This window comes from Dipteris shenzhenensis, chromosome 2 (genome assembly GCF_047967505.1).
Source record: "Dipteris shenzhenensis isolate YYH24624 ecotype China chromosome 2, Dip_SZ_1.0, whole genome shotgun sequence".
NCBI classification, from domain to species: Eukaryota; Viridiplantae; Streptophyta; class Polypodiopsida; order Gleicheniales; family Dipteridaceae; genus Dipteris; species Dipteris shenzhenensis.
Window position 1 is genome coordinate 4017505 of NC_141597.1, and position 14634 is coordinate 4032138.

At 39.7% G+C, this 14634-nt stretch overlaps 1 protein-coding gene across 1 annotated transcript in view; it reads left to right on the plus strand.

Annotated features, from left to right (window-relative positions):
• Positions 1–341: 341 nt before the first annotated feature.
• LOC147904253 (serine carboxypeptidase-like 42) overlaps positions 342–14634 on the plus strand; it is a 30723-nt gene continuing 16430 nt past the window's right edge. Inside the window, exons 1-3 of the mRNA XM_087385534.1 lie at positions 342–1296; positions 1740–1847; positions 5717–5809. Of these exons, the coding sequence (XP_087241660.1) occupies positions 1038–1296; positions 1740–1847; positions 5717–5809 (460 nt within the window). The 5' untranslated portion in view covers positions 342–1037. The remainder of the gene's footprint in view (positions 1297–1739; positions 1848–5716; positions 5810–14634) is intronic.

The window sequence follows — 14634 nt, forward strand, 5'->3', positions numbered from 1 at the left end:
AAAAGAATTGCGTGGAGCCTGCCCATTGCCCAATGCTCGTTACGTAAAGTTACGTTGCTCCTCCGTCGCCATGCGTGTTTTAAATTCCTTTGTTACGTTGCTCGTTCCGTCGCCAGTCACGGCTGGACCTGCTCCTGCAAAATTGATTGGGCCCCTGGAGTCTGTGCGTGAACAACCATCCCTCTGGCCGCATCGCAATTGACTGCTCGCCGATGCTGCCCCGTCATCACCCCTTGGACTCTTGCGCCAGTTGGGGGCCTCGGACTACGCCGACGCAAGCCCAGCTGCTTCCTCCTATCTGCCCTCTACGCTTGGCCGTTCTGATCCTTTAGCCCTCTCCTCCATATCGCACGCCTACAATTGGGACTCAACCCTTGAGCTGTAAACAGCCGGTACTTTGCGACTCACGAGCAACGCGAGTTTCTTCTCCGTGTTCTTCAAGCCTTGCCTAGTGTGCTAGCTCTATCCTAGATTACGGTGCTGTTTAGCCCGAATTGCTTGCCGGAAGTTTGAATCCTTTGGCGTTGAGAGGCGCGCATCGTGGTAAACGCAGCTACTACCTACGATGCAACGCAACGGAGGAACCTGATTCGAAAAGCTATCTCCTTGCTCGCATTCACAGGTACTTCGGGCTCTGTGGCCTACCCGCTCCTCGCTGCTGCCTTCTAGACTACCCAAGCTGAACCTCTCAGTATTGAGCGGGTTTGCTTGGATTGTCGTGCGTCTTGGCCAGGCGACCCTCTCCATGGTGCCCGCTCTCTAGTTCGTTGGCTTCTCGCTTCGTGCGCTTCAGGTTCAGAGCCATCCACCCAGTTTTCTGGATTTTGCGCTCTAGGCTATAGAACAACTCTTGGTAGCTATCTCATTTCCACTACATCACGTGGCTCTCGCTACTTCTCCACATGTACCATTGAAAGGCTGTTGCACGTGTGCTTCACGTCGTAATATTATAAAACTTCAGCTCGCAAGCCGCCGTTCTTGGAACTGAGAACAACTACAATACTATCCTGTAGAGTAGCGAGGTAACTTCAGTAGCGATGGAGCTATGGAGATTCCGGGCAACTACTCTTTGGCTCTGCCTCCTAGCGTTGCGACCGTTTTTCAGTCTGCGTTCTGTAGTCGGCGCTCCAGAGGCTGACCTGGTGGAACACCTTCCAGGCCAACCAAAGGTTCATTTCAAGCAGTATGCTGGATATGTGACGGTCGATGAAGCAGCTGGCCGAGCCCTGTTTTATTACTTCGTCGAGGCAGAAAGACATCCGGAGGCCAAGCCTCTAACACTCTGGCTCAATGGTGGTATGCACATATCCAAGCCTTGTATTTCTTTCCAAGAGATTTACAGCTCGCAAATTTTGACATTTAGAATTGCATTCTTTTCGTTCAATACTCGATTGTGACTGGCTGGTATAGACTGACATATTTCTACTTGTATGTGTATGTCCATGAAGATTCGTTAGTATCTCTAAAGTTCTATAGCCATGTCCGGAATCTCATCCATATAGACACTATCGTCTTGCCTCGTCTCAAAAGCAATATTGCACCAATGTCCAATTGACAGAAAATTGTATCAATTACGAATGAAATGAGTATCGTAACACCTTTCCAAGCGATGGGAGCTCTAAAAACTGCGTTGTAGAACACAGAATCTAGGAGACCGTTTGCTCAACTTACCACTTTATTTCCGTCACAGAGCTCCAATCACACTGTTTGAATTGTCGTAATTGCTCTCCCGATTGCAGGCCCAGGCTGCTCTTCTGTTGGGAACGGAGCTTTTGAGGAGTTGGGACCTTTCTATCCGAACGGTTATGGAAGAGGACTCGTCCGGAATAATTACGCTTGGAATAAAGGTTAGTGTCGAAAATTCATTTTGCATACTTAAACGGCGGGTGCGCCGGTGTCTACTGTGTGTGTGTCTGTGAGAGAGAGAGAGAGAGAGAGAGAGAGATGCGGGGTAGCCTTTAACACAATAGACGGGACTGGACTTTGGGGGTTGCACCTGCAGAAGGTGGGTACTACTAGTACCTACACCAGGCCATTTAGAGAGAGATTCAGTACGGGGGAGACAAATTTGTCTTTTGACTTCTTCAATTTTATCTTTTTTTATGCCTTCGAAAGTGAAATTGGATTATTATTTTTATCCGAAAAAGTAAAATTAGATTTATTAGTACGAGGGCAAAAACTCAGTTGAACTAAGTGATTTTCAAGTACCGGGAAAAATATATTGAATGAATTCCATAGCTTGTGTTCATAGGACCTATTTGTTAGCTTTTTGAATTTTTTGGTTTTCTATGCTTCACACATTTTTCATGAAAGGTTTTGAAAGAATATGCAAGAAAAGGATTTTCATGCAAGGTTTCTAAACAATATGTAAAAACTAATGAAATGGGCTTCCATCAACTCGCTTGGATATTTGAGGAACATAGGAGAAAGTCACGACATGCGGGAATACCTATATGCTCTTATTAAGACTACGTGGGTCTCTCTCTCTCTCTCTCTCATCCCCTCCCTTCTCTCTTTTCTCTACCTTTCCCTTTCTTAGAGCCACCCAATTGCATATAGGAATATGTCAAAGTCATCTCAAGCCTAAGATATATATTACTTTGGGAGCTACTATCAATCAAACTTATTCCATAACACATGCTCTCTAAGGAATGACTCAACCTTCTCCCACGTCATTGCACCTAGTTTTGGGAACTATATTACTTGAAGACTCTATACAATGAGCCCTCTTCTTATAGTTATGATCATAGCTTAATTATGTTACGCATCCAACATAGAGCTCTCTCTTGCTAGGAGAATCTATCTTTTTAGAGTACTCGTTTCAAAGAAGTGGACACATTGATCTAACTACACCTCCAATTGGATCAATTATACTTGACCTTAACCCTAACCTAGTCTATACTATGAGCTCACTATGAGTTGTCCCATCAAGAACATGTAATATCCTTGAGATTTCTCACATACAAATAATAATGTCAATGTTTTCTTCTCATCAATTTAGAGTAAGCCTTACTGGAATCGAATTCCAAACCTCTTGTCCCCCCTAACATCCTTTCTAATGTCCCAAAGTAAATGGTCTATAGAATTGGTATATACATAAGCATAAATTGGTGAGGATCTTTTTCAATTCCAAAAAATCCACCTTTGCTTCCCCTAACCACAAGAAAGTTTTTTTTTCTTTTTTGGTAGATCTATGGGAGTAACCAGCATTTTAGCAAGGTAGTGCTTAAAAATAGTTTAGATCTCTCAACTACTTCACAATCATATCATCTATAAGACTAGGAGTAGGGGGGACTTGCTAATTGTTACTTTAGATGATTGTAAATTTAAGAGGAATGCTATAATAATTGTTCTCATGCCTAGTGCATCCTTTATCACGCTTTAACTAATTTTGCTTTGTGAATGTTGACATTCTTTGATGCATTTTGCTTTAGTGGAGCCTATTATGATCTCATTAGTGCTTCCTTATGAACTAGGATGGCAACCTTATCTCCATGTGTGCCTACATGTATTTGTGTCTATGTGTGCACACATGTTTATATGCTCATGTGGAGCTTATACACATTCTTTCAAGTATTTTGCTTTAACTGGAGCTTATTCTAATGGCATCAATTCCTACTTATTGATTTGAAATAAGTATTTTGCTTTAAGTGGAGCTTATTCTAATGGCATCAATTCCTACTTGTTGATTTGAAATAAAACACTATCTCTAGGTGCGCGCGTGTGTGTGTGCACATGCGTGCGTGCATGTGCCCATGTAGGCACTCCCCCATTGTCCTCGGCACTTTGTGAAGAATGGCACGCTTTGCTAGGAAAAGCATGTGCTAAGAATTGCTTTGCTTCTTGAGTCAAAGAGCATTTCATTGTAGTTTTGCTTTTTAAATGCTATGTTATAGGGTGGGTGCATAATCAATTCATCCAAATGGTGATGTGTTAGATAGTGCACTATTAGTGACTACGATTGAGCTTATTTTATAGGAATTTAGGGTAGCTACAACATACGTTGACTCAAATTATGGTGATTTGTTGGAATATCATAATCAATTGGTCCCACATGCATATTTTGCAAATTATAATGGTGGTCATCTTTTAAGAGCTATTATAGTACTATACTAGTAGAAAAAGTGATCGACCTGAGTATGCACCCATCATACAATAATCCGTTAGCCTTGTTTGAAGTAGAGAGTCATCTATTCAAACTGATTAAATGCTCTCTTGAGGATCTTATCTACTCACCATATCAATTGGTAGGAGATCTTAGGTGGGCTCATATTGTTCAACAAAGTAGATGGTTTTGTCCATCCTTAGCAACACCATGTGTTGCCTACTGGTAGTCTTATATCTTAAGCTTCTTATTAGTCTCAATGGCTATAACTTGTGGCTTATAAGGTCTTTCTATCGATGAAGGTATGGGTGTCTATAGTGGAAAGAGAGTGGAACCAAAACATGAACATGCATTTCATCAATTTCCTAGGATAGTTGATGTAACAAATATGTGACTATCATGTGAGGTAAACAAAAGGTATTATTAAATTCATTTTTTGGATTTACAAAAGTATAATTACGCAAGGGGTTATTTCAATGGAATTTAGAAAATTTTGTAAGTTTGTATGCAAAAAGGGTTCATTTTCTTTACTCAAACTTCTCAAATAAGGGATATCTAATATACCCCTTAAACATGTGATTCTATATAGTAAACTTTCTTGGGATTTTTTGTAATAAAGAAGGCAAATAAGTTGAGTTAGTGGGGTCAGTACAAGGGCCTATCTAATTAAGAGAGGGAGGTAAGTTAAAGGGATTAGTACAAGCAGTAGTTTTAGCAAAGGGACGACTAAATAGGAGGATGTGGGGAGGCCAAGATTAGCCCTCAAGGGTTCAACTATACAAAATATGAGTAGCACATGCATTCAATAGAAGGGAATTGTTAAATCATGTTTTTAGCCTAAATACATTTATAGAGGTATATCATAAAAGCCATTTTGAAAAAGCTACGGACTTATGTACCAGTCAGACAATATTCATAGAAGATAAAGGATTTACAAATGAGCGTTGAACGCACGTGATATATAGGGCTTAAATATAGTGACTAATGAGCATGTGATCGACTAACTTGTAGTCATAACATGATTTATAATCTCACTTTCTGAAATAGGTTATGCTAGGAAAACATAACGGACTAAGAGATGTAGTTATAGCAATATGCATCATGTTAATCCTCTCCCTTGTTAGGATACAGTCGTCCCACTATTTGTTGCATTGCCAATTCTTAAGATATTGCATTCTTTTTGCTTTCAATGGAAACCCAAGTGTGAGAACCTACCTAAGAGAGATAATCATGAATAGCCATCCTATGTCTTCTAATTCCCAACTACTTACCTTAGATCTATCAACAAATTTTGTGTAGTCATAAACATGTCTAGGGGCTCTATATCTACTAAAGTACACATGTGCATTATGTATCTCTCATTCATAGTCTAAGCAAATCCATGTTCATCTTGCTTTTATTTTCTTCTTTGAGATGTTAAAGCACAAATTGTACACTATTACATTAATTCAATCACGTGAACTTTATCTATTTTAACCATAGCATCTCTATGTGAAGATAATAATAGATGACATTTTTTGGTTTCAAGTAATAGCTATATAATTTATGAAAGGAAAAATTGGAAGGTCATACACAAATTATGATGTATGGCTAACAATCTATTTTATGCAGCGTCAAACCTCCTATTCCTTGAATCGCCTGCTGGAGTTGGTTTTTCATACTCAAACACTACTGCTGACCTTACCACTGATGATAAAAAAACAGGTATTTTAATCATTATTTGAATGTATTAATCATTTGTTTGTTGAGAAAGAGGTGAAATGCATAGTTTAGTATGCCTTATATGCAATGACAATCATAAAGAGTGTTACTTGCAATTGTTTATTAGATAATCTTTAACTAAAATCATGTTATATAAAGACTTTGCAACATAAAGATTAAATTTTATGCAAGAATATCATAGGTCCTTTATGTATTACATTTTAAAAGCCCATCTAGCTTAGGTACTAATGCATGGATAATCTTTTAGGCAATAGGGATTTTGGGGGGGGAAATCCCTTCATAGTGATATGCATCATTTAGTGGCATATGAGTGGTTGACCAATAAACAACATGCCATGTTAGCTATTTTTAGTCATGAATGCCTCTTAAAAAAACCCATGGGTGTCTTGTTTTTTTCCATGTGGCTCTAAATGATAAAAAATATGCCATGTCAATTATCAATGGCCAATTTTGATAAAATGCCACTTGAACACTAATAGGGACTAGTTGACATTGCTAGTGTACATGTGTAGATAGGATGATTGATACATTATAAGGAGACTCTTGTTTCCCAAAATATATCCGGTTGCATGGTTGTTTGATGCTATATGATAGTCATTAACTTTAAGTATAAATGAAAACTAATGACCAAAACAAAATTCAATGATGTCATGTCCTATTTTATTTCAAGATTCCCATATAGGCGTGCACTTAATCTAGAAAAACTCAACTATCCTTCATTACAAGGTATCTTAGAAATGATAAGTTTGTGCATAGAAAAAATCCACATGTGGCCTTATGGGGTTTTAACATTCTAAAATAGTTAAAGTGCCCTAATTGTGGTAGCCTACAAATTGAGACAACATCTGTGATTGGTTATGTGTGACAATTTTTTTAAAAGTCTTTTAGATAATTTAGTGATGCCACCTTTTATGATACCATTAAAAGTATAATGGGGTAGAGAATGCATGGTATCTAAGCCAATTTGTTGCATTGTTTAAGTATTCAATAGCATGTGATCTTCTAGGTTCATTCCTTAACACTTTGAAAATGGTCATTTAACCTTGGTGAAGAATAAGACAACTTTGTATAGGTTAGCATGAAAGAAGTAAGGACTTTGTTACTGGACCATCAGAATATGTACCCCCTTTCATGAATGGGTGGCTTCTCTATGGTGAAAGAAGTAAGGACTTTGTTTTTCAACCATTGGAATATATACCCCTTTCATAAACATGTCCCATGGCTCTTCAATTCACCATCCTTCACATACCAAGCATCCTCTAGTACTCTATTGGAATGGCAAACCCTTCTCTATTGTCCTTAAGGTTTGACTTCAAGGGAGCTAAACTATCGATAGATTCCTTAGTTTGTAAAATTCTATAAATTCTTTATAACATCCTTGACATATGTGTAGTAATATATGTGTGGTTGATCCCTAACATATATGCAAAAAACACATGATCTTGGGGAATTTATTATGAACTCTCTTACATCACGTGCATTTAATAAAGGGAGTTTTAGGTATCCCTTATGTATGTATAATTTTTGTAATCCCACAAGGGGGAAAAACACTTATTTTAAACTCACGTGCTACCTCACATATTGCTTAGTGAACTCCTCTTTTGTTGAACTCACATGCTATCTTACATATTGGCTAGTATTCCTACTTCACATGTGAGAAGATGAGCAAAATACTTTGAACTTGCAATATTTTACCTACCATCTTGAGTTGCTAACTGCTTATCGTGGATGCAACATGGATGTAATGTGACTTCTGGCATTTAAATAAATCCCTCACAATGTAAGAAGAACGTGCCACTCCTCGACTCATACTGGAGATATTGATCACTCTCCATGATGCAAGATATCAAGCGCTATGTAAACCATAGTTCTTTCCATTAAGAAAGATGAGGCATGATGATGAGTATTGCTTCGAATTTTGTTATGCAATCTTGCAATCTTTACAATAAATGCTATATCTTATACAGGTTGTTGCATAGCAAAGGTACATGCCATTCCTTCCCATGTGATATTCCACATCAAGAAATGGTAGGAAGATAGAAGGCTAGAGTAGCATCATGATTCGGTGTGGTTGATTGTGAAACTACTTGGGGGCATTGCACAAAAAGCTGTAGTGGTGGAATTACAAAATTGGTGATGGCATGATGCGTCGATGATGTGTAATAGTTTATGTTCTTGTCGAATTAATTTTGTAGCATGATATTTCACTACTTTTTTCAAACTCACCATTTTGGTTGAATATAGCTAAACTAAAAGGTAGAAGCCATTGGTAGTATAAAGGGCATGGTAGTTGATGACTATTAAGAGCATGCCTAATTATGACACTACACCTATCATGTTTCCCTTTGCTATGGATTTAGATGCTCGTTTGGGAGAGACTAAAATCAAATTGTTTAGACTTCACAAGCAGTTGTAGCTTGAATGAAGAGATTTGGACTACTTTTTGATTAGCCTTCTCCTTTAGTGCTAGCCTTCATCATGGCTGAGTTTGCCTTTCACCTCTGGAGTGCCGACCGAAACTCAGTACGAAGATTTTGTATAAATGGATGCTCAAGTATGTGTGGGTGTGTGGATTTGTATGTGTGAGAGCATACTTTTATACTATGGTCTACACCCACTGTTGGGCATTGATGACGTCAATGGGGATGTCATAGTAGCTAGTCCCTACTATGCATGATGGAGTTTATGGTTCTCAATCTTATGAGTGGCTCTCATGAGATTGAAACTGCACTATGTTGTGTTTTTAGAGGATGAGTTTGGGAATGCTCCTGGATTCATCTAGGTATATGCTTCTGCCGTATTAGCGGACATGCAAATTTCACCTTGCGAATTTTTCGTCCAAGTTGCGGCCTGTTGGTATTGCGATAATTCTTTCTATCTTAAATGGTGCATTGCCCTACCAGCTACATTTAGATTTAGATGCTCGTTTGGGAGAGACTAAAATGAAATCGTTTAGACTTCACAAGCAGTTGTAGCTTGAATGAAGATATTTGGACTAATTTTTGATTAGCCTTCTCCTTTAGTGCTAGCCTTCGTCATGGTTGAGTTTGCCCTTCACCTCCGGAGTGCGGATAGAAACTCAGTACGAAGACTTTGTGTAAATGGATGCTCAAGTATGTGTGGGTGTGTGGATTTGTATGTGTGAGAGCATACTTTTATACTATGGTCTACATCCACTGTTGGGTGCTGATGACGTCAGTGGGGATGTCATAGTAGCTAGTCCTTGCTATGCATGATGGAGTTTATGGTTCTCAATCTTATGATGACTCTCATGAAATTGAAATTGCACTATGTTGTGTTTTTAGAGGATGAGTTTGGGAATGTTCCTGGATTCATCTAGGTATATGACCCAGATGAATTCCATGTCAAGAATTTGAACCTTGAGAAAAAGTAGAATCCACAAGCTAATTTAAATTGAGAGAAAACAACAACCAACCTCATCCAATACTATTTTACTATTTCCTATACATTGGGATCATCTTGGTGCTTAGCTGGTAGCCCATTTCTTGTAATAGCAAGCTTATTATTTTAATTCATGGGCTAGTTTCGAAACCATCAGGCTAGCTAGACAAGGCCAATAAGCTTGCCATTCTAATCATTGGAAGGGTTCCTAATATAGGCTAACTTGAAGGGTCCATTCACCCAAGTTTGTTTTGTTAGAAATGACATAGCTAATATCATCCTCAATGTAGCTAGCTGGTCTTAGCTATGCATTCCTTTCACTTTACATATGCCATCATTTAAGTCATAGAGTATTGTTTTTTAGGTGTGCAACACTGAGGGTGTTGGTAAATCTGCCACCCTGTGAATTTTTAAGTGCAAGGTAAAGCTTTGAAAATGAGAACCTAGTAAGCTTTGTAGAATGTTCTTGTTGGTTGATACCATATTTCATGCTATCCACTATGATGGCAACACTTAAATGTGTGCATTTGATGCCCTTGAATCCTGCACCTATATTCCTTGCATTGTCTCGAGCCCTCTGCAAACATTATAATTATCTCTTTTATTGCCATTTGAAGTTATACCTTAATTGGGTTTTTCATCCTTTTTATCTTGTACCCTCTCTCTCTTTCTTTGCAAGCTTCCCAAGTTTCTTCATACCATATTATATCTTGTTTTAACGATACTAGACTTTAGAGAGTCTTAAACTGAATAACTTGTGAAGAGAACAAACAAGAGCAGATGAATGTGGAAACTTTTGCATTCTTGCATTGATTGTACATAAGAATGTAAATGCCTACTATTGAAGAGATTAGGACCAAAATGTATTCCATGCTATTTGGGCTTAGAACTTGCCATACAAAGATAGTATGTGGTAGACCTCTTCCGAGCCCCTCTAGAAAGAATTACCAACACTTAGGATAGCTCTAGAACACAATTTTGGAGAGTCTAAAGTGGTTGAGCAAAGTCTTTCCTCTCTAGTCTTTTGCCTACACTACTAAATCCACCCATGTACCATGCATTAGATCTTACAGGATGGTATCATGGCGAGTATAAGGCATTGAACCATCAACTGAGATTCGAAACTAAGCATCATCTCCAGATTGATACAAAGAACAAATTAAAATTTCATTGTCTTGTCTACTAAAAGAAGAGAAACTTCCATCTGTCAAAATACAAAGGAATTATAAAACATTTTGTTTAGCAATAACTCCAATGACTTTTTTTGTCCAAAAAGACTCCAATGAATTTAAACAAAAATTTCTCGAGTAGAGCTCTTCGTCCACTTTCATAGACCCAACTATCTAGTATACATGTATGCACCCTCTATGATATCTACGATCAATAGGCACTAGATCTTCCATAGCTACCTTACCCTTTCTCATGTTCACTCTTCACTGCCAATCATTCTATCATCTGATCCATAAGCTATAGAATATTTGAGCCAAAGATCACAAGGGGCTATGCATTGAGTACATTGCACATGGACATAGCACCCTAGCCTCGATCTTAGTAAAGCTATTTAACGAAGCAATTTGTACTAGTGTCCCTCACACCTAGACCCTTTTTATTATTCACCACCATTGGTGATATCAAACATGACCCTCAAGCTTTACAATGGGTGAGATAAAGATTGTGAGGGGCTACGTAGAGCCATGATCTTAGCGAGGCTATTTAATGAAGTGGTTTGCTCTAGTTTTCCTCACACAAGGATCGTTAACAACATTATTTTAATTCATATGGCAAGGGATCCCATGATTCTAGAGACATATAAGACCACTGAGTGGGCATATCATGTCTTATGTATCAACACATGACACTCAGGTTAGTTTGTGGATCATGAGGGATTCATATATCAACTTAAGTAGATTAATTTGGAAGGTCATGCTACCATGGGGCTATGATGGGCCATATTCTCATGATGAGAAGTGTCATCAAGAAGGCTAAGGCATGAGAGTAGAGACTCTACTCCTGCTTTATGTATTTTAGAAAAGCTTTTGACACAATGCCATGAGCTCAATTGTCTATACAACTATATGGCCTAGGATATAATGGAGCTCCAATCAAGACATCATCTAGGCAGTCCACACACTCTATGATCAAGTATCAGGTAGAGTGAAGACCATGGATGGGTGGACAAGGAAGTTCATGGGCATGATTGAAGTCAAACAAGGGTTTCCTTTATCATTGACTTTGTTTGGCCTATATATTGATTAGCTTGAGTCGTTCATCATGATTGTACATAGGGCAGGCTGACCTTAAGTTGACTCTTTAATCTAGAGACCACTATATGTAGATGGTGTGGCCCTACTCTCCATACTTTTTGTGAGATACATAACCTAAAGATCAACCTTGGTACAACCATAGGTTTGAATCTTCAACACATGTCTACTAGCTAACATTGAGAGTAGTTCACCTTTGATGGGATGCCAACAGAGATTGTTGCATCTTGTAGTACCGAGGAGCTACCTTCTTCTTAGGCCCAATCTTTACAACAAGACTTAGCCATGTAGGCCAGTTTGAGATTGTTGCATCTTGTAGTACTTAGGAGTTGTCTTTTTAGGTCTAATCTTCATGACAAGACTAGCCATGCAAGCCATCTTGAATCGAGAGTATGTCACATTGTTGGTGCTTTTAGTCCCATGTCAAAGATTAAACCTCTTCTAATTGACTCTCTTTTTCATCGAGTCGGGATGTAAGTCGGGATGTATGACAGTGGATGTATGATAGGGGATGCATGATAGTGCCTAAATTGATGAGCATATTGATTCGAGAGAGACTTGTCCATATTAAGAGAGTACAAACTCTACTTCTTGCTCAAATGATCCATAGCAAGCCATCGGTCCCACATGTTATCTTGTTAGTCGAGTTTGGGGCTACCCCTTTTTATGGCTCATCTTGGTATGACCTTTATGTGGTGATCATCGCATACCTTCATAGAGCCAAGGCTTGTGGCACCATGACATTCGAATGGTGCAGGCTAGGTTAGTCTTGACTTCATGTAGGGCACTTGAGGCAAAGGAGGATCTTACAAGCTCATGTGCTAAGACATGTAGATGGTTTGTAAGCCTAGGACTCCATATCGACAAATGGCCATCATTTTAGTATAGCTTGGAGTTACATCTTCACCTCTCAGGAGAAGTATTGATGTGAGATATTGAAGCGGTTCTAGATAGAGAAATACAAGGAAGCAGTGATGCCAATGGAGGTTGGGCTAAAGCTGATGGCTCAAGATACATCTCAACTGATTGGTACCAGCAAATATCTGAGGTTGATAGGCCTTTTGCTCTATCTGATGAACATGAGACTAGGCATTTCTTATTGTGTTGGTGTGCTTTGTCAATTTTCTTTCAATCTAAAGGACAATTACTAAAATGAGATGCATGAAGCATACTAGCACATATGGCATTACATATAGCACAAGTATGGAGTTGGTTGGTTATTGTGACTCAGATTGGGTAGGTGACTAGGGCACGCGACATTTGACTACTAGCTATTACTTCATCCTTGCTTCAGGGGTCACTTCTTGCCTAAGCAAGAAATTAACATACGCTTTTTCTTTAATGGAGGTGGAGCACAAGGAGAGTACAAGATGCTTGTATTAGAGCATGTGAGATATTGTGGTTAAGGCCAATTTTGAAAGACATCGATATGCCTGAAGAGGATGCAATGTTGGTCATGACTAACAATCAGAGTTGCATTGCCATTGCCAAGAATAACATGTTCCATGCATATACGAAGCATATTGAAATAAACCACCACTTTGTTTGAGAGCTCATGATTGACGAGATTGCAAAGCTTATGTATTGTCCCAACCAATGGCAACACCTTGGATGTGTTCATGAAGGCAGTCCCAAGGGAGCAATTAGAACACCTCATTTGATGTATGGGGATTAGCCCACAATTGTGTCATTTAGAGGAGGCATTAAGTCAATGGCTCCACTTGTGAGGCCCCTTATGAGAAGGACAAATTGGTCATTGGGGACTAAGAGGATGTAGGGTACTTGGAAGTTGGACCTTGTGATTGCACATCAGACTGAATAGGTTAAGAGGAATCTCCATCATGGATGTTGCATCAATTAACATTGTTGACTGGGTTGCCTGTGTCATAGTAGATGCCCAAGAAGCAATTGCAAAAAAAGAGTCTAGAGGGGCCTATTTATAGCCGTACCCATGGGTCGACCAAAATAGACTTTCCAGCTGACTTGCCAAGTTGGGAAATTTTGTCCATAGATTGCTATTCATCTTGGCTTCGTCGGGTTAATAAGGGGGTAGATAACCTCCTATAAATAACCCTCCATATCCCACAATCCAAAATCAACACTCATTGAAGCCTCAACTAATAGGAAATGCAATGGATCATGAAGTGTACTTATTAGGAGAGTTCTAAGTAGAGCTTGTTTCTAGCCCCTTTTGTTGGAAGATTGTTGTGCTCACATTGAGTCTATGTCACCCACATCTTTCGGTGGGTCACCAGTTGAGATCGTATCCTCATACACTTGGGGGTCATCTTCTCCGGCCCGCTGATCTTCACGATAAGATCAACGATGCAGGCCAGACTGAGTAGGGGATACGCCTCACTGGCTTGGCTAGAGAGACAATGCTTCCACTTCCACTTCTAGGACCCTCGGACCAAGGCTTTTCTCTTCGACTCCTTGGTGCCTCTAGCCAGTATGTATGGCAACCCTTGTTGGGGGCCTGACATGTCAGAGATAGAGTGGACACAGGTGGAGCGCCTACAAATCCTCATGCACTCACGGATGATCCAGGGGAAACCGTTTGTATCACATCACATCACATCATCGAGGCCAAGTTTGGTGCTTCTCCACTCTAGCTAGATGCAGCCTTTCAGACCATCACATATCTATATCGAGTTAGATCAAATGGAGACTGCACATCAAGGAGATAGAGGTTGCCATGGTTGGCTCTCAATTCCTCCATGAGGTTGGCAACAAAGAGAGACAAGCGATGCTCATATGCACGGACTCACAGATGGTTTGTGAGTCTAGGGTTTCACATCGATAGGATAAGTCCTTTTTAGTACAGTTTAGATGCCCCTCCGAAACTCCCACCCACCATCCCGATTGGGCCACACACCAACCAGGTCATTCGAGAGGATCTCCTATAGCTACACACATTTAGGACCTGGTTCGAGCCGAGGGAGCTTCCAGTGAAGTTGAGTTTCTACAAAGATTATTGTCTTCGTATTTCGGCGGAGGGATTCATCACACCACCGGGGTACACTAAGCTTCATATGCCTCTCACTACGGATCTCCATCGGATAGTTTCGGGTATCATCACATCGCCTCCACATAGAGAGTGGCAGAGCAGAGGGGATTCCTAGGGAGCATCGCTTATGCATATTG